This window comes from Camelus ferus, chromosome 32 (assembly GCF_009834535.1).
Source record: "Camelus ferus isolate YT-003-E chromosome 32, BCGSAC_Cfer_1.0, whole genome shotgun sequence".
Classification (NCBI taxonomy): Eukaryota; Metazoa; Chordata; class Mammalia; order Artiodactyla; family Camelidae; genus Camelus; species Camelus ferus.
In genome coordinates, this window is record NC_045727.1 from 10108809 (window position 1) to 10128210 (window position 19402).

The 19402-nt window shown below is 58.1% G+C and overlaps 3 protein-coding genes and 1 long non-coding RNA gene across 12 annotated transcripts in view; 3 read left to right on the top strand and 1 right to left on the bottom strand.

Annotated features, from left to right (window-relative positions):
* Positions 1 to 2861, top strand: part of TXNRD2 (thioredoxin reductase 2) — a 32186-nt gene extending 29325 nt beyond the window's left edge. For all 6 annotated transcript variants that reach the window (XM_032472057.1, XM_032472055.1, XM_032472054.1 and 3 more), the window contains 2 exons: positions 1506 to 1711; positions 2635 to 2861. In XM_032472057.1, the coding sequence (XP_032327948.1) occupies positions 1506 to 1629 (124 nt within the window). In that variant the 3' untranslated portion in view covers positions 1630 to 1711; positions 2635 to 2861. The remainder of the gene's footprint in view (positions 1 to 1505; positions 1712 to 2634) is intronic.
* A 5149-nt stretch (positions 2862 to 8010) lies between these two features.
* Positions 8011 to 12891, bottom strand: LOC116660978. The gene is made up of 3 exons (XR_004316717.1): positions 12039 to 12891; positions 10361 to 10481; positions 8011 to 9452 (listed from the first exon to the last, which is right to left on the bottom strand). It is a non-coding gene; the product is annotated as an uncharacterized LOC116660978 (long non-coding RNA).
* A 146-nt stretch (positions 12892 to 13037) lies between these two features.
* Positions 13038 to 19402, top strand: part of GNB1L (G protein subunit beta 1 like) — a 40764-nt gene continuing 34399 nt past the window's right edge. The window contains exon 1 of one of the 4 annotated variants that reach the window (XM_032471900.1): positions 13038 to 13289. The gene's annotated coding sequence lies outside the window, so the exon portion shown is untranslated. The remainder of the gene's footprint in view (positions 13290 to 19402) is intronic. The other 3 variants (XM_032471902.1, XM_032471901.1, XM_032471898.1) reach the window with 3 other exon arrangements.
* On the top strand, positions 13304 to 18785 carry RTL10 (retrotransposon Gag like 10). The gene is given in 4 exon segments (XM_032471896.1): positions 13304 to 15381; positions 15384 to 15629; positions 15632 to 15806; positions 15808 to 18785. Coding segments are annotated over 4 exon segments (1185 nt in total). The 5' UTR covers positions 13304 to 15125; the 3' UTR covers positions 16316 to 18785.

Sequence of the window (19402 nt, forward strand, 5' to 3'; positions counted from 1 at the left end):
AAGTCTGCTGCGTCGAGCTGGCTCACATGTGCTGGTTGTGTTTTCAGAAAGCATCTCCCCAGTGGGGCAGGTCTAGTCACCTGAGAGTCAGTCACATCCATCTCTGGCCAGGCCACTGGCCAGAGGGAACAAGCACATGTCCCCAGCCAGCACTGAGGGGCCATGGTGTGGGTCTTCTCTGCTCAGAATGAGGGTTGAGGGCTGAGGGCCCAGGGGTCACAAGCAGGGCCTGGGCATCGAGTGTGCTGGGAGGGCCACCTGGTGGGTGAGTGACTCCAGGACTGGTCATGACCACATGCCATGCACGGTGGGGGCCCCGGGGCAATGGAAGCTCTGGTGGGAGTGGGTTTCTGGGAGTGAAGATGTTGGGCAGCTGGACAGGGGCTGTCAGAGGCAGGAAGGCTAGAGGTGAGGCAGAGGGAGGGGCAGAGAGGGCTGACCTCACAGAGGAGGGTGCGTGGACCCCTGGAGTGCCCTGCGTGCTGTGGGGGAATGGGGGTGTGGCCGAGAGCCAGCCTTGGGGGTGCAGGTGGGCAGTCTGAGGACAAGGCGAGGGCTTGAGGAACAGACTCATACCTAGGAAGGCTGATGGGGGCCATGAAGGCCGAGGGTCTAGACCAGACACCCTGGGGGCACCCCAGCTTCCCCCACGGGCAACGGTAGTGATTATAAGACAAACTGGCCAGTAGAAAGATAATGTCTATCTTCTGGCAATTCGCAGGAAAAGGAGTTAAAAATAAATAGTAGAAAGCTGCCAGGCCTTATTTGAAACCTGAAAACTTAACTAAAACACCAAGACCCATTTTGGTTGTCAAGGGTTAAAGGATTTGACGCTGTAAAGTGGTGACAGTTCTCCAGCGTCAGGACAGTGGACACATAGGAGGCAGGAGCAAGTCAGTGGAGTGATGAGGCCCACTTTTCAGACAAGGACTGCCCATCGGGGGCTTCCTCTCCACGTCTGAATCCACATACCGGTTGTTTGTGCTGGGGATTCACCATCAGATGTCCTGACACTCGTGCGCTTAGATCCAGGAAGAGTTGGTGGTGCAGCTTGAGGTCCACATGCATTGTGCCCGCAGAGAGGGGGCCGGGCAGGGGCGGTTGGAAGTGGGCTCAAACCCATCCCCACGCCTTGATGGAGAGGGAGGGGCCCAGCAGAAGGTCCAGCTAGAGTACAGCCTGAGATGGGCCTGTGCCCAGTAGGCGGGGGGCAGTAGGAGGCCAGGCTGGAGCCTAGGGCTGGGCAGGGGAGAGCTGGGCCAGGGGCGGGGCTGCCTGGTTGCTGCAGCCTTGAGGTGTTTGCTCCAAGGGAGGTGGGCCACGGCCAGCACAGGTTTTGGCAGGTGTTCCTGGCTGCTGGCTAGAAAAGAGAGGGTGGGGGCCAGGGCTGCGGGTCGGCAAGGAGGCCCTCCCCTGTGTGCACCATCCCTGGGATAGGGGATTTGAACATGCCTCCCTGTGCTGACTTGGCCCCTGAATCATCACCCCCGTCCCCTGGCGTGCAGGTGTGGGGCTTCCTACGAGCAGGTGATGCGGACTGTGGGCATCCACCCCACTTGCGCTGAGGAGGTGGTCAAGCTGCGCATCTCCAAGCGCTCGGGCCTGGACCCTACCGTGACGGGTTGCTGAGGTTAAACAGCCATCCCTCAGGCCCAGGGCACACGGCACACCTGCTACTCCCCAGCCAGGCTGGGCAGAGGCTCAGATCCAGGTAGGCACGTGGGGTAGGTCCTGTGTGTGAGGGGGTGGGTGCCTCTGTGAACTGCTCTCCAGGTGCGGGAGAGGCTGCACCTGCCGTGCAGGTGACCTCAGGCAGGTGGGCCCTGTGCCCAGGTCACACAGCTGGGAAGGGAGGCCACCAAGGGCCCCACCCCCCATGGAGCACTCCCAGACCCCCCACTGGGCTGCTGCTGCAGGAGGTGTGGGAGGCTCACCCCACAGTGCCTGTCATGGGGGACATGGGTGTGGAAAGCAAACCCCAGGCTGAGGTCAGCAGGCCTCCCTCCCGCCTGCCCTGCTCAGAGCTGTGCCAGCACCTTTCTTTCTTGCCCAGAAGGTGGAGACGCAGCCTTGTACATGTAGCCGCCTGCACATCTGGTTCTGTTAGGCTTTGCAGAGCTGGGCAGGGTGGGTGGCCGGAAACCCCTGGTGTGATGTTCGTCCTGAGCCTCCTCTAGGTGGAAATTAGTGAGTCCCTGCCTGACCCTAGCCAGAAGGATGCATGTGGTCAGGGCCTTTGCACTACTGGCCCAAGGGTGTGTCCCCTGGCTGTCAGCCCCTCCTGGGTTGAGGTCCAGAGGGCTGAAGGGGACTGTGGACACAGCAGTGAGTGCCCACAAGATGCCCGCAGGCAGGCGTGAGGGGCCTGGCTGAGGCCAAGGGTCAGTGGGTAGTGGGCCAGCCCCAGGGCCTCTCCTGGGGCACTCCAAGCACCCAACCCCCAGAGCCCCCAGCCAGGGCTGCCTCTGATATGGACAGGCCAAGGGCACCCAGAGGAAACCCTCCTCAGGGTATCACCAACACAGCCCCTAATTCCAACATCTCAGAGTATTTGTGACAGCAATGTGCCAGCTGGTGGGGGTGGGAGAGTGTGGGGCCACAGGGGTGCCCCCTGATGACCCCCATCCTTGGCAGGACGCTGGAGCCTAGGCCACGTCACCTCTGCCTCATGCATCTGGACCAGCTGCTGAGTGCCCTGCAGGGATGGCTCCGGGGGCTGTCGCCCCAGGCCTGCTCCTCGCACCCCCAGACGCTGATGCCAGCCCATGACGACCTGGGCAGAAACCCCACCGTGGGCTGCCCTCGTCCGAGCCCCCTGGCATTTCCAGAGCGCAAATAAAGAGGGTGTTTTTCTAAAGTGTGCTCTGCCTATGGTGTCCCTGACGTAGCCCTACGACAGTCACCCACCTGTCACCCCCCTGCTGGGTCTCTGTATGCCTGGTGGCAGGCGGGGAGGCTGGGGAGGGGTGGGAACACCGGCTCTGTTCCAGAGCCACCTGCCAGTGGTGTAGCTGGCGACAGGGGCTGGAGGACCTGGAGGCTCTGCCCCCCATGGCTGGCACCTCCTCACTGTGCCCCCATCCAGCCTGTCGGCTGAGCCCGCTGATCCCCATGTCGAGGCCCGCCAGGCCAGGGAGGCCCGCCGGCACCACCGTACCTGTCAGTCAGGCGGAGAGACAGCGCTGACAGGGACGGGCAGGGCCGGCATTGTGCTGGGGCTTTAGCGGCGGTTAATCTCGTGTCTTCCCTAAGAAAACATCACTTAGTCTGCCGCCCGGGAGCCCTGGGTGGGACCCCGCTTGTCAACGAACAAAGGAATGTCTTTGCACCTTAATGGGCCTGCGGGAGCCTCAGACACTGCTGCTCGCGTGAAGCGTGTGCGGAGGCCCTCAGACGCCCAATTAGGACGCCAAGTGCTGGGCGGGGCCGGGCCTCGGACAAGTGCGGCGCGAGATCAGCCGTGTCCCATTTAACGCACGGCTGGCGGAGCCCCGCCAGGGACCCTGAGGGAGGGCGCGCTCCACGCCGGGCGGGGCCTCCCCTCCAGGGAGGCGGGGGCGGGGCCCGCGGGGGTCAGCTGACCGGGGCGGGGCCTGAGACGGCCCCCTGCTTCCCGTGACCACATGGGCGTTGCAGCGGGTCTGGGAGTCTCCGTGTGCACAGGGCAGCTCCTTGAGGCGAGTGCCGCGCCAGGTCCAGGCCCTGCATCCCCTTTCCCAGAGCGGCCTTCCTCCTGCCGTGTCCGCGACGTCCTTTGGCAGGTTCACGCAACCGGTGTGTCTCCCTAGGAGGGAACGAATCACTCATGGTGCCCGGGACAGCCCTGGGGCGCCGCCTGGGTTGGGGTCCCTCCCCTGCACCGGGCACACACGCCCTCAGGTCAGCGTGGGCAGGGCCCTGGCCCAGTTTACAGGCACCGGGAGCCCCAGGATCCTGCCGTGAAGGGTCTGGCCGACCGACCGCTGTCACCTGGGCCACCGTGGGGCCTCGCGCTGGCCTTTCCACGTGCGGGGAGGGGGACCACTGGAGCAAGGTGTGCAGACCCACACTACCCTTGCCTAGGCCCTCTGCCCCACACTTAAGGAGGGGCCGTGAGCTTGTGTCTCAGGCGTGAGTCAGCATGGGGAGCAGGACATGTGCATGCACTGGGCTGCGTGGAATTCTGTCTTGCATATCCCTCGGGACTCCCTGGCTCCAGGGTCATTGCATGGCCACCGGCCCCCTCTCAGGGCCCAGCCCTGCCCAGTCCCTCCTCCCAGATAGCGTGGAGAGGGGCCAGAGCCCCACAGGCCAGGTGCTCTCCACCTGGGCCCAGGGCCGCCTTCCTGCGCCTTGGCATGTTTTTATGGTGCAATGAAAATATGATTTTAATTCCTCAAATTGTTCCTTGTAACCTACAATTACCCCCGACGTCCTGTGCTCATCGCTCATGGCTCCGATTGCGCAAGGAAGTGGGGCGGCTGCCGCTGGGGGCGAGGCCCACCCCTCCCCTGCCTCACCCTCTTCTGGGAAACCCTCCAGCCACCAACCCCGCCTTCCTCCAGCCCCCTGAGGTGCTGCCCTCAAAGGTCCTGAGGCCCCTAGGAAGGCAGATACTCAGGGAAGGTGACCAGTCCTGGAGGGCTGGACTGCAGACTCAGCCTGGTCCCCCTGCACACTTTCCACAGGCTGCTGGTGCCCCCCAGCCTCTCCTAGCTTTGCTGGATGCATAGCAGGGAACACCCCTACCCCCATACATGCCAGCCATGCTTTCACGTGGCTGGAGGCCCAGCTGAGGAGGTGACCACAGTGCCCAGCCAGGGGCTCTCACAGGCAGAGTTGCCCCATGAGAAACTGGCATCAGGTGGTGCCTGCAGGTCAGGGCATCTGTCCTGTGGCCTCAGGTCTGGCTCACCTCGCCTGGCCCAGGCAGCAGCTCAGAGGTGTGGCCAGTACCCTGGCCCCAGCACACTCCCGAAGGTTGGGCCTGAGCCCCTCACCCACCGCTCACTGCTGGATGCAGAGCTGCCAGAGCAGGTGGCCCAGAGCCCCACAAGAGGGCCACCCTGAGTGGACCGGACCATGTGCTGGTTCAGAGACCCAGGGCCATCAGGCCTGCTCAAGCTCTGGGTTCCCAGCCCACCCTGGCCAGGGGCCCCTTGTGGGGCTTCACTGCCCAGTGCTCACGCTGCGCACATTCTTACGAGTCCACGTGAGAGGCTCCTCTGTGCTGGCCAGTCTGAGGCAGGAGCCCCAGGCTGTTCCCACTGTGCCTGGGCCCTGTTCCCCTGCCATCCACCCAGTGCGTCTGCTCAGCCGGCAGCCGCCTCGTGTAGGGAGCGGGCTGACTCCCCCAGAGGTTTGCCCAGCTCCTGCTTCCTGGGCTTCCATGGAGCCCCAAGCCCTCCTAGGGGGTCAACAGCACAAAAGACCCTCTCCCAGGACTACAGGCAGTAAAAGCGGCCCCTGCAGCCTTTGGGCTGGCCTGCGCTGCCTCTGCCTCCTCCCACTGCTTTCTATCCTCTCCTGGCCCTCCCCCCACCCCCACATCAGGTCTCCCCAGGGCTGCAGGAGAGGTCTCCCAGAGCCAGGAGGCCTCACGGGGCAGCACCTTGTGCCCAGACCTTGCTTTGTTCTTCCTCTGCCCCCATCGGAGCTCGCTGCGCTCTCGCTGGATGTTGAGTGGCCCTGGGAGCTGCCTCAGGTCCTTTCTGTACCAGGCAGGGGCATGAACACTGGCCTGGCCCCCTGGAACAGAGCAGGAAGGATGAGGAGGGGCCGCTGGAACAGGCTCTGCGCATCCCAGGCCCGTCTGCACACCAGCCAGGGGAGGTGCCTGACACTGCTGGCTAGTGTCTGCTGGGCCCTCTCCAGGTAGAAGGGGCATTGCCCAGGCCAGGAGTCCCAGTTCCAACAGGGCCGGATCATCGAGGGGCTGGGCTGCCAGGAGCCTCCCTGGGAGAGGCTGGGGAAGGAAGGAGGCACACAGGCACCTTTGGGGCAGGTCCAGCCAAAAGTATCTGGCTTTGGGGACAACGAGACAGTTCTGAGATTCTTCTGCCAAGAGACTGATAACTGGGAGACATGAGCTCACGTGTACAGGCCACTCTGATGGTGCACACATCCAGCTGGGGGTCCCTAGGGGCAGGGGCAGGGCCGGATGATGCCAAGAGGGACGGCCTGGGCTCCCATGCCCAGCACTCCAGCATCGCTGCCGGGCCCACCTCCCTGCCCAGCAGGTGTGGCCAGAGTCACCACTCCCTGTTCCAGACCCGCATGACAGGGAAGCTACCTCGACAGCACCTGGGCAGCACCCCCTCTGGCTGGCGCCACGGTGTGCCGGGAATGAGAGGGACAGAGGCTGTGTGCCCGCCCCCAAGTAGCCTGGGCCCGACGGGAGGTTGAAGCCTGCTTCTGCTGACACGCTGGGAGGGAGAAGACTGTTACACAGATGCTGCTTCTTAACCTGCAGGAGCTCGGTCACAGGTGACAGGTGGGCGGCCTTCAGACCTGGGTCTGCCGTCTGTAGAGCAGCACGGCCAGGGCCATGCTGCTGAGCAGGCCTGGCCAGCCGTCCTCTCTCCCCCAGGCCCGGTCTTTTCTGCAGCCCAGCTTCTGGAGCTCTCGGGTTTCTGGTCCCGCCCCGAGGACTCAGGGAGCCTTGCGTGTCCTGGGCCCCAGCCAAGCACCTGTGCCTCCCCAGGGCCCTGCAAAGCATCTTAAAGCTGAGCTCCCCTAATCCCAGCCCGACGTGGTTTATGGTGCTCGGGTGTCCCTAATCCTGAAACCCAAGCGGGGTCCCAGCAGCCATCCCAGCGCCATCCAAGTGGGCAGGAGGAGGACGCCGTCCCTCGTGTGCCTGCTGTTTGGAGCTGGCCCCCACCAGGGACAGGGCAGGGAGCTGGGCCACAGGGTGAAGATCTCTGGAAACCGTGGAGGCCTGGCGGGTCCTCTCCAGTCTCTACCTGGGCGCCCAGTGGCAACAGGCCCCACTCAGGTCTTGAGGCTCCAGCCTCTAGGGTTTCAGGGGATGGTGATCTGGCCCTGCAGTTCCACGGAGTTAAGTTTTGTTTTGTCTTTTCTTCCTAATAAAATCAGGATCTTTATGGCTTATGACTGACGATCAAATAACACCAAAGCTTGGGAACAAAGTGGGACCACAAACAAGAGGCGCTGTGGCCCTGTAATGTAGCAGCTGGGGGCCAAGAGCCTGCCGGGTCCAGCTGCCCACCCTGCCCTGACCCAGTCAGGGCACCAGCCAGTGGGCAGGGCACCCACAGGCCCCCTTCTCATCATAGTGAGCAATGTGGCCCCCATGTGGTGAGAAAGGCTAGCAGCCCCTCGTGGTCTTAGCATCTTTTAAGAATTTTACACCCCTGAGTTCCCCCGAAGCAGACGTAAGAGGCTTCTGAGCAACAAGGGTCAAGACGGGACAGAGTGGGAGGCGGTCACAGCAACGTCTGGATGTGTTTCTCTGGACGAGTGAGAAAACTGATGCCCAGACCGCCTAGGAGCCCCGTGGGCGAGCTGGTGCAGCCAGGCCCCTGCCTGTGGGAGAGACCGGACGGCAGGTGAGCCCTCAGAGCTGCATTGTCCTGCCCTGGTGGCTGGAAGTGGGCTGGGTGATTGGAATAATAATGTCCTGACAGCCCGCCAGCGGCTGGGTTTCCATAGCTCGGACGGTATTTGGTTTTCAAAGTCTTTGGCAGGGAGATGGCCTACAAGTGGAGTGTTGTTCACGTCGGCCCGTTCTCAGCAGCTCAGAGGCCACCCAGTGCCTGGCTCCTCTGCAGAGGTGCCCGGGCACGCAGGGCAGGGTGCTGCGCCAGGGGGCCCGCCCACCACCCTCCAGGGCCACCATGAGGACCCTGCCTGTCCTGGGAGGCCCTCTGGGAGCGGGGTCACTTCTCCAGCTGCCACCTTGCCTCCCCCCAGCAAACACCTGGCCCGCAGGCCTCACCCAGGCTGCTCCCTCGCTGCTGCCTCCCCCTCCAGGAAGAACACCCTGAACAGCGTTTCTGTCCTGCCCTGAAAGAGCCTCCTCTTCACGTCTCTGTCCCCTGTGCGGTGCCCGCATACACACTGAGGCACAGCAGCTGGTCACGTCGGTGGGAAATCTTTCTGGCCATGTTTTCTGCTGGAGGCAGCTCAGAGCCTAGTCACACCTCCCTCGGCTCCCCAGCTCTGGTTCTCATGTGCCAGGGCCGCACAGGGGAGCAGGACGCCAGGTTGGCGGTTTCACTAACCCTGCAGCGGGCACGGCAGGACTGGTGTTTGCCAAGCAAATGGCGGTGCTGGAATGGGCAGTGACTGAGCAGCTTGTATAAAGCTGCCTTTTTCACAGACAAAAGTGATCAACTCTACACAAAATAGAAGATACCTGTTTGAAGACACTGAAGATCACCCAAAGCCGTCAGAAACTAGAGGGAATCCACCCACTGGAGAAAAGAACACACTGGGTGAGATCCACGTTGGAAAGTCTAGTGTAGCGGTGCCTGAGAGGGAGGAAGGGGCTGAAAATACATTTGAAGAAACAATGACCTAAGATGTCATGAGTTTTGGATCAACTTACAGATACAAGAATCTCAGCCAATTCCACACAGTATAAACCCCCAAAGCCCCAAACACTAAGGCACAGCATAGTCAAACTCTTGAAAATCAAAGATAAAGATAAAATCTTGGAAGCAGCCAGAGAAGTAAGGACACAGTACACATGTCTGATTACACAGCAGAAAAAATGAAGATGGGAAGAAACAAAACCAAATTTATGTTTGGAAAGAAAGCCGTCCCGGAAATCTATGTGCAGCACAAACATTATTCAAAGGTGGGAGAGAAGTGAGGACACTTCAGTGACAGCAGGGGTAACTGCCACCCGCTGTGTGGACTGCAGGGACTACAGCAGGAGGTTCCTTGGGCTGAAGAGAAATTACACCAGGGAGAAATGAAGAGATGGTGGATGAACAGGTAAACTTAAAACACTATTTTTCCTTCTCTTATTTTCTTTAAGACACTGATAAATGCAAGAATTATAACAACGCACAATTTGGGTTTATATGAATGAGAACCTATGACAACAGCAAAAAGATGGTTGCAAATGGAATGTTACAGTTACAAGGTTCTTACGCTTAATGTGGAGCAGTACAGCGTTAACTGTAAGTAGGTTATAGTAAATTAAAGATGCATGTTTTAAACTCCTAGAGCAACTACTAAATATAACACAAAGAGGTACAGCCTCTTTGTGGAGTAAACACATTTGACCACGTTCAGCACCTATTTATGAAAAAAACAAGGCTCGCGCAACATAGGACTCAGAGGAAACTCCCTCGCCTGATAGATGGCATCTGTGAAAATTGTCGACAACTCCCACTGGACTTTAACGGCGGAAGAACAGCCACTGTCCTTCCGAGACGAGGAACAGGTCAAGGACACCTGCTCCTGCTTTTACCAAACTTTATTCCTGAAAGTCCCGGCCCCTGCAATGGGAGGGGAAATAACAGAGTTATACGCATTGTGTGTAGGTACACATGTACCCGTTACACACAGGCATACAAATGACATTTGATGTGACAGAAGAAAGCACAGCCGTCTGTATTTGCAGATGACATGGTCACGTACATAGAAAACCCCAAGGAATCTATAAAACGAGTACTAGCACTAATAAGTAAATTTAGCAAAAGCTCAAGATAAAATGTCAATTCTATTTTTCTATACTAGCAAAAACAATTGGAAAATTAAAAATTGTAAATACTCTTTACAATAGCATCAAAAACCATAAAATGCTTAGAGGTAAATTTGACAAAATTTGGCAAATTTGTACCCTGAACTCTATCACGATTCCTTGAAAGAAATTGATAAAGATTTAAATAAATCAAGGGATATAATCTGTGCATGAATTGGAAGACTTGACACTGCTAAGATGCTCCCTATCTTCAAATTTATTTATGGATTCAACACAATCCCAATTAAAATCCCATTAGAAACTGACAAGCTGATTTTTCCTATAAATCGACAAGTTGATTCTAAAATGTGGATGGAAATGCAGAATTAGAATAGCCCAAATAATTCTGAAAAAGGGAAAGAGGTTAGAGGACTTGAACTATGTAATTTTAAGTCTTACTATAAAGTTGCAGTACATAAGACAGGATGAGTTGGGACTAAGGACAAAGATCAGGGGACCAGAATAGAGGGTCCAAAATTAGACCCACCCACCCAATCACAGTCATCAGATTCTAATAAAAGTGCTAAGGCGAGGTGGCAGAGAAGAGGATAGTTTTTTCAAAACAAAAGCTCCTAGAACTATGGGATTTCTCTATGGATAACAATGAACTTTAACCCATAACTCACACCATACATGAAAATTAATTCAGAATGCACCACTGACCTTCATGTAAAAGCTAAAGTGGCAGAACTTCCAGAAGTAAACAAAGGAGAATGTCTTTATGACACTGGAGTTGCATCATTTCTTAGGGTGCAAAAGCACTAGCCATCAAAACGTAAAGCTTCTGCTCTTCAAAAGACACCAGGGAGAAAATGAATAGGCAAGTGACACACTGAGAGAACGCTTTTTCCATCATGCATCTGACACTTTGAAATTCAGAATGTGTGCAAAAACTCTCACAAATTAACAAAAGATGATTAACAATCACATAAAAATACGGACATCATTCGTTACCCAGGAGACAAATCGAAACCACAATGAGCGATCACTCGATTCCTGCCAGAATGATTAAAATTAAAATGATTAATGATACCAAGTGTCAGCATGGACGTGGAGCAGCTGGCATCTTCATGCATTGCTGGAGGAAGTGTAAAAGTTCCAACTGCTTTGGAAAACTCTTGGCAGCTTCCTATTAATATATGCACCTACCCCATGACCCAGCAGGTCCGCTCCCAGGTATTTACCCCAAAGAAATGCAACCTTATATTACAAAAGGCACTTGTTCAAGAATATTCATAGCAGCTTGATTAATAGTAGCTCCGTGCTATTAAGATCTGTGCACTTCACTGAAGTAAATCTTACATCAATTGGGCGGGGGAGGGGCGGGGGACCCACAGCAGCAACACTGGCTTCCAAAAGCCTGTCTCAGAAACAAGGCTGGTGGCTTATAAGCAACAAAAATTTATTTCTCACAGTTCTGGAGGCCAGGAAGTCCAGGGTCATGGCACCAGCAGATTTGGTGTCTGGTGGGAGCCCACTTCCTGGTGTATAGACAGCTGACTTCTTCTGGGTCCTCACATAGTAGAAGGGGTGAGGGAGCTCTGGGCTCTTTGATTAAGGGCACTAATCCTATTCACGAGGGCCCCACCTCCTGATACCATCACGTGGGGGATTAGGATTTCAACATAACACATTTAGGGGAGGGACACAAACATTCAGTTCATTACAAGACTGAAGCACAAGGAACCCCAGGGGCACCAGGCTCAGTTCCTCAAAAAGTTAAATGTAGTGTTACCCTATGACCCACCAATTCCACTCAAGGAATATGCCCCAAAGAAGTCAGAGTAAGGAGTCTGATACATGTACACCCATGCTCACAGCAGCGTTAGTCACAGGAGCCAAAAGATGGAAGGCACTCAGTGTCCACCAACAAATTTATGGATAAACAAAATATGGTATATACATGTAAAGAAATATTATTGAGCCTTACAAAGGAATAAAAATTCTGATAGGTGCCACACCATAATTAAACCTTTAAAACATTCTAAGTGAAATGACAAATAGTGTATAATCTCCTTTATACAAGGTGCTTAGGCAAATTAACATAGCCAAAGTAGAACAGAGGTTACCAGGGGCTCAGGAAAGGGGTGGTGGGGAGAAGTGTTCTGGGGACAGAATTTCTTTTGGGGGTCATAAAAAAGTTCTGGAAAGGCATTTTTTGATGGCCTGGCCCAGTCTGATCAAGGTTTAGCACAAGCCTGCTGCCCACTCTCTGCTGACCACACTGAGTTGCCCTGAGCTGCCAAACTGTCGGGAGCTCCCCCTCTCCTTTGAGGCAAGGAAGTTTAAATTATCAGGTCAATTAGGGAAGACACAACAGAAAAATACAAATTTCACTCACTTCCAGAAGGCGCTTCCTGGCTGGGTGCCACTTCTAGCATTTTTGGCTAGGCAGCTGAAAGCCCCGCAGACCCTGAGAAGATACAATGTAATCGTTGATTCGTTTCGATGATCAAAGCGAGAAAGTTTGGGTGTAAATGCAGATAACATTTCAGGGATGGTTTTATGAAAGGAGTCGCTAGACCAGGGCAGAAAGGGGGCTGGTGTTAACATCATTTCCAGTGACCTCTGCCACCTTGGTCCTGGTAACCCTCCCCGACCTGGGGGTCCCCAAGGCACGAGGTCCTGGGGTTGCTTCCCCCTGCTGCCTGGGCACCGCGAGGACGCGGGGCGGAAGCAGGGGCCGCGCACGGAGGGCATCAGCTCCCCCGGCACCGGCCTTCCTAGTGTCGGGGTGCAGCCTCGCTGGGTGAGCGGCGCCCACGGCGAGGGAGCCGGGCCCACAGGGGACAGTCTCCGGGCCACCCTTCCCTGTCGCTCCTGGGCGGCAGGTGCCCAGCCCGGGCCCCAGGCAGGTCTCCAGCGAGGCGCACTCGGCGAGCACACCGGCCGGTGAGCGCTGTAGCCCCTGAGTGACCAACCCTCCCTGGTGCCCTCGGCCCCCAGCACCCCTCTTGACGCTCAGAAGGAACTCAGGGCAGTGACTTGGGGTGAACCAGGTGGGCGCCACAGCCTCTCAGTTAACCAGCCCTCAGCGCCAGCCCTCGCCGTGCGCCTGCGCGCGCGGCCCCGCCCGCCGGACGGACACAGCCCTCCCCGCGCCTGCGCCTGCTCGCGCGGCCCCGCCCTCTCTCGGGGCACTCGGCGCGGCGTCGGGCCCGGCGCGCTCCCATCGCCCCCCGCGCCACACTGCCCCGCTGTCAGGGCTCGGAAGCGCCTGCGCGATCGCGTCCCCAAGGCGCACGGCGCAGGCGCGGCTCGGTGGTAGCCCAGCGTGGGGCTAGCCGGGGTCCGGCGCGGGGACGTACGGGGCGGCGGCGCGCACGCAGGGGGCGTGGCCGCGCGACACGGCCGGACGAGAGTCGGGCTGCTCTCTCCGGGCGTTGTTAACTGCGGCCGGAGGGTCAGTGGGGCGGGGTCTCCGCCTTTCGGTCCCTTCCTGACTCCCGGTCCGCGCCGGGACTGTGCGCTTCGAGCCTCCTGCCGGGCCTGGCGTCGCCTCACGGCGGCCGGTCTCGTACGCTTTGTTGGTGCGCTCGGGCTCGCCGTCGAGGGAGCCGGGCCGTCGAGGCCGGACCTTGCGCGGCCGCAGGTAAGTGGGCTTCGAGCCGCGGCGAGTGACCCCGGGCCCGCGTTCCGAGTCCGGGGTCGGGGTCGCGGGAGCACACTCCCCCACCGGGGGATGGCTGAGGACCCCGCTCCCTGAAGTTGCGAGAGCTGGGCGGGTCCGTCCTGGGAGGGAGGGCGTCGGCACGCGGGCGCGCGTGGTCAGTCACCACCTCACCTCGCGGATGGCAGGAGCGAGAGTAGTTCGCATCATTGCTTTTTCCAGAGCTCGGTGAGGACCTGGACTGGGCTCGGCAGTGGACGGCATTCACTCGTGTGCTGTGTCTTTGGCCACTGCTGCCCTAGCAGGTGTTTTAGTGTTAGGATGACACGGGCTTTCAGGTGGAAGACCCCCCAGGGTGGGGGGTGTATCTGAGGTTCCAGAAAGCCTAGGTGGCCGAGGTAGGTGCTGGGGGCTCCTGTGGCTCCGAATGCTGCAGGCTACCCTGAGAAGTGCTGGGTGGAAAGACCAACAAGCAGTGCCTTCCCAGAGGATCTCCCATGGTGGGGATAGGTAAACAGGTAGGAAGCTGCCCCGAAGGTGAGTGCAGACCGGTGCCCCTAGGTAGGAGCCAGTGGAGCCTCGGGGTATTTGTTGAGGGGGGGGGATTGTTGGGAAGATCGCGCAAGGGGTGAGTGAATCCTTTGTGGAGGCCACGAGTGGACCTCTCGTTGCAGAGAGACTGGAGAGGTGGCTCCCCTCAGGCTGAACAGTGGGAGGGCTCCTTGCACTGGAAGGGAACCTTACCTTCCGACCTACAGCCTCCTTTACTATGTCTGCCCCTCTTTGGGCCACTCAGCGGTGGTGATCACTGCTCTCCAGGCCCTTTGCAGGGGTGATTTTGGGGCAGTGAGAGTACACAGAGCAAGTGGGATTTAATTTGGGGGATCAGGTGCTGGGCTGTTGGCAGGGATGGGGATGCAGGGAGCTTATTTGTGGTGGGAGTGGCAGCACTCTGGGTAGTGAGGTGAGTCTCAGAAGCCTGGGAGAAGGCAGGCAGGTGACACCTACATTGTCACGGTGCTGTGATGTAGAGGGCGGTCATGATGCCGGCAGTGTTCTTAGCGGTGCTGTGTTTGGGGCGGTTGGGGGATGGTTCAGAGGACAATGAAGTCCATAACTGGCCTGGTAACGCGTGGTGACGTGTGTGGTCTCTAGAGCCGGGTCAGCTGCCTCCGCCACTTGCTGGTTGGTGTGTGGCTGCAGACAAGAGATTTCACTCACCACTCTGCTTCAGGGTGGTAAGAGTACCAGCCTCGTCCTCGTCAGGGTCAGCGTTGGGCATGAATAGAGCGTTCAGTGAATGGGTTACTGTTGTCATCCTTCTCCTGAAATTCCCCAACAGCCATCCAGGCTGTCTGGGGAAGCCCAGGGGCTTCTGGTCTGGCCTCTTCCTTTCCCTGGGACTGACATCACTGACATCACATCTGGCTCTTATAGCATCCCAGGTGGTGTTTGCCACCTTCTCAGGCCTCCCAGCCTCCTCCCACTCAGAGCTCTGGGTGGGGTGCCCAGGTTGGCCCCCTGTTGCCCAGTGGTCATGGTTGGGCCTAGTTCCTGCTCTTCTCACCTTGTTTTTGGACAGATTGCCTTGGATGGTGGCCTGCGTCTGACAGTCCCATCGCTCCTCTCTGCTCTTCTGAGGTCGCAGCTGTCAGCCCTTCAGCGCTTGCTTGGAATGCCAGGGTTTGCCACGGCCCCTCCAGCCACCTCTGTCCTATTGTGTCCCGTGTGCCTTCTTCCCACCCTGCCTGGACGTCTCTTCTTCCTTTCTCCTCTTCCTTCTCGCAGTTGGCGGGGCAGCTTGTGCCTGCTCCCAGCATGCCTCAAGGCTGGCGCCGTCGGCAGGGTCCTCGCAATTCTATCTGGGTGGCAGCCAATTACGCCAGTTCACGCCTTTGGCGGCAGGTGGATGGGGCCTCTCCTGGGGTCACACATGCACCATTGGTGGATCTCTGGATCGAGCAGCCCTGCTGTAGGGACCTTGTGTGCGTGTGCACAACCATGGAGCAGATGAGCACAGTGGGCCCTGCTCCTGGCGGTAAGCCTACAGAGAGGGGGCCCCCAGTGATGCCCATGGCCCCCTCTGGGTGGACTCCCACTGGGTGCCCGACTCAGACCGAGGCACCTTCAAAGGTTCCCCTTGGCTGCTGAACCGCTTCTTGGCCCAGCTGGGTGATTACATGTCCTTCCACTTTGAGCACTACCAGGACAACCTCAGCCGTGTCTGTGAGGTTCTTGGGCGCCTGATGGGCCAGGCCTGGGTGTGGGCAGCCCCCTACCTCAACGGGGACCTGCCCTTGCCTGACAATTGTGAGCTCTTTTGCAGAATCTTGAGGAAGTTATTTAAGCCCTGAACAACTTCACTGAGTACCACGCTGCGGTTCCCCACCTTTTGACTCCGGCCTTGAGCCAGCCGCCCGTAGCCCCGCAGCTGCCTGTGATAAGACAGTACTTAGCTCGGTTCTCTGAGGCCCTGGCATTCAACATGGGCTCTCCTCCCAGTCCCAGCTGCTCTGGCCACCTCTGCTGTTTCTAGTTCTGACTCCACATCCAGAGATGCTCTGTCCAAGCAGCAGCTAGCCACGGAGAGCAGCCTTAGGCCCGCGGAGCCTCCTGCCTGGTCCAGTTCTGCATGCAACACCGTTCCTGGTCCTGGGGGGTCAGCTTCCTCCCAGCCAGGGGTGGTGGCCTCCAGACTTTTCCCTGCCCTTACAGAGTCTACTAAACCCTCTGCCCAGAAACCAGGTCCCGCTCACCCAAGGGGTCCAGAACTCCAGAAAACAGAGGAGGTCTCTGAGACAGAGGGAGACCAGGAGGCACCCTTAGGTAGCCCACAGAGGGCAGTGGACGCCTCGGAGACCCCAAGAGAGCCACCATGTCCTCCCGTGCCCCAGCCCACAGCCCTGGATTCTAAATGTGCAGGTGCAGCAGTGCCCCCTCATGATGAAGTGGCCTGCATAGCCAAGGAGCCCCCAGCCCCCTGTCAGGACAGTGGCATTGCCAGATGACTATAGATGTAGCACCAGGTGTCTCTCTGTACACTTGCCCTGTTGCTGGGCATTGGTGCACCTGTCTGAGCATACACGGCTCCTTAGCACCACACCCCCAGCACAGGAGGACACTGGCCTCTGCCCTGCCCCTCAGGCCCCGACTCCCCCAGTGGCCCAGAGGCTGCCTCCTCCCCCAGCTCTCAGCTACATCTTCACATCTTGTTGGGGAGTGCTGTCTCACCTGGCCTGTTCCCACTGGTCGATCAGTTCCCCACCTGCTATTTGTACTGTCCTTGTGACTGTCTCCCTCCTTCCCCCCCCAAAACTGACTTCCTTGCATGCTGGCTGGGACTGGACTGGGTCTGCCATGCCAGCCCTTTGGGCTTGATTCTTGTGTGATACCTGCCTGGACCCCTACCTCAGTGTTCACCACATGTAATCTCTGTCTTCTGGGCTGGAAATTAAGGAAGGCTGCATGGAGGAGGCAGCTCCTTTCATTATCCAGTGTGAGTAGGGTGTCTTGGCAGAGGAGGGCGCTTCCCTGTGGGCCTCCTGGCATCCCTGCCTCACAAGAAGGCTTAGACACAGGGAGGTGTGGTGGGCACCTCCTTGCCCTACCAGCTCCTCCCAGGCGTTTGCCCTGCTGTAGGAGCTTCTAGTCATGCCAGGTCTTCAGGAGGCAGCCCGGGCCTGTGCTGCCCTCCCTCCTGCTTTTCAGCAGTCCTGCTCCCCTGCCCACATGTGCATGGCGTGTGTCACTGCTCAGACCCCGACACAGTAATGACCCATGTCTCTGGGTAGACTGAGCCCTAGGGCAGGTGCTCTCCCTCAGTCAGCTTTGTGGTCCTGGTACACAGTTGGTGCTCATTAAATGTGTGTGAGCCCATGGCTGAGCTGTGGTGTGGTGGCTGCTGACAGCAGAGTCCTTGCCCATCAGCAGGAGCAGAGGCCTAGCCCCCAGTGCCTAGTCAGCGTTGCAGGTGTGATTTCTGATGGGGGCTTGGAGCATCGCAGGGTCTGGCTGAAGGGGTTGGGACAGAGTGAGTGGGAGTGGGAGGCTCGGTGGGGGCAGTGTGGCTGGAGGTCGAGTGGGGAGTTAGCAGTGGACCAGAACTGTGGGGCTGCAGGGCCAGAGGGCTGGGGTGGAGAAGGGCTCATCCTGCACGGGGCAGGTTTCCTAATGACCAGTGAGGTCAGCACCGGACAGACACAGTGCCCCTGCACGGAGGGCAGGTAGGCAAGCATTTCCAGTCCATTGGGGTTTTGCAATTGTGGAAACAAAGCAGAGCACCTTTTTGGAAAGTAGGAGGGAAACATAAGTGGAAATGTGAACTGCAACTGAAACGATTCATTTTAGGAAAAACAGTTACAAGTGGGTAAAACGTTTTAAGTCAAATAGATACCTTTGGGATTATTTCATTCAGTAGTTTGCTGGAAAAGGCCCTGGGTCCGGGTGGTGTTACTTGAGAGTTACTCTAAGGCTCAGACATCCAGTAAGTACAGCACTTGTAGCTGTGCATCTTAGAAAGACTCTGAGGCGGCGGTGGCTTTTACTGATCCGATGTGAGATCTGGACGGTCCTGCCCAGCCTGTTCGCACTGCTGCCCCCATGCTGTCACTCAGGCCCGGCCCTCCTGTGGGTCCAGGGTTGTTGGCAATGTCAGGACTCTTGTCTGAGCTGGTGAGATGCCTCTGGCCACAGAGCCTGGAGCCGCCCTCGGACAGACGCCCAGTCAGAGCCCCTCTGCCCAGCCTGCCCTTTCTGCTTTCACTTAGTGGACCTGGAGTGAATTCCTTCAGCTCGAGATTGTCCTCTTCCCTTGTGACTCCTGGGCCTCTTGGGGCCTGTCCTCCCAGACAGCTCCTGGGGCCTGGGTTGTGGTAGCACACCTCTCCTGAGGGCTGGCTCTGCGGGACAGGCCTGAGGGGACTTGGGCAGAGACCAGACAGATGGCCTGTGAAGAACAGGTCCTGCCATCAGGCCTGCACCATGAAGGGAGGGGCAGGAGGGCAGGCTTGGTGGCCAGGCTGTAGGCTGCCCATTCCAGGGTGCCTGCGTGGTGCAGTCAGGGGAGGCTGGAAGGGAGCTGTGCCCTGCCTTTGGACAGAGGTGATGACCCACCTGCTTTCCCCTTGTCGGAGGGAGGAGCACACGGCCAGGAGTGAGCCCTGCACGCAAGGTGGCAGGAAGGCCCTTGGGTCATTCCCTACTCTTGGCTCTGCACAGGCAGGCAGGCAACCCGGAGGTCGGTGCTCTGGGGACACACAGCCTGGCAGGGTTTGCTGGGTGTGCTCAGGGTGGGCTGGGGTGTTGGGGCCTGCTTTCCATATGGTCGTGTCTGTCCGTCACTCCCTTGGAAATACCCGGAGGTTTCATTTCCTAAAGCTAAGACATGGGGCACTGTGGGAGGGCTTTTAAAGCACCTGACTCCACGGAAAATTCTATGTCTGGAAGTATGGAGGATGAGGTCCTGTTTTGTATCTCACATTTTTTTAAAGCTGCAAGAATGAGAGGACTTCGAAATCGGTGTGGACAGATGAGCAGCGGAGGACGGAGAACTTTGAGATAAAGCCAAATGAACAGAGGGATTTCGTTCACACACGTGGTGCTGCTCCTTATTAACGGGGGTAGGGTGGGCCATTCTGCGAAAAGAACTGGAGCAACGGGTCAGTTACCGGGAACGGTGACACCGGGCACCTGCCTCTACCAGCCATACTCTGGGACAGAGTTAATGTTAAAAAGTCTTAAAAGTACACAGGGAGATTGGGGGTGAACTGTTTTTGTGCTGTGATTCCAGGACTTGGATGTCGTAGGTGCCTGGAATTGCAGGAGGCGTGGAGGTGCTCTTTGGCACTGTTGGTGGGAGCATCACAGGCCAGGATTGGCCGTAGCAGCCCTGGGCCTGCCTGCGGACAGATGCTGCTTGCTCTGTGGCGGCATTGACCTCCAAGCCATCAGAGTAGCTGGTCCTCACAGGGCGGGGGGGAGGGCCGAATGCCGCCACGTTGTGCACTGGCCGGAGCCCCAGCAACTATTAACAGCCCAGAGGTGCAGCTGGGAGGAGCAAGGTGACGGGGCTGCCGGGGCCGAGTTGTTATGGTGGG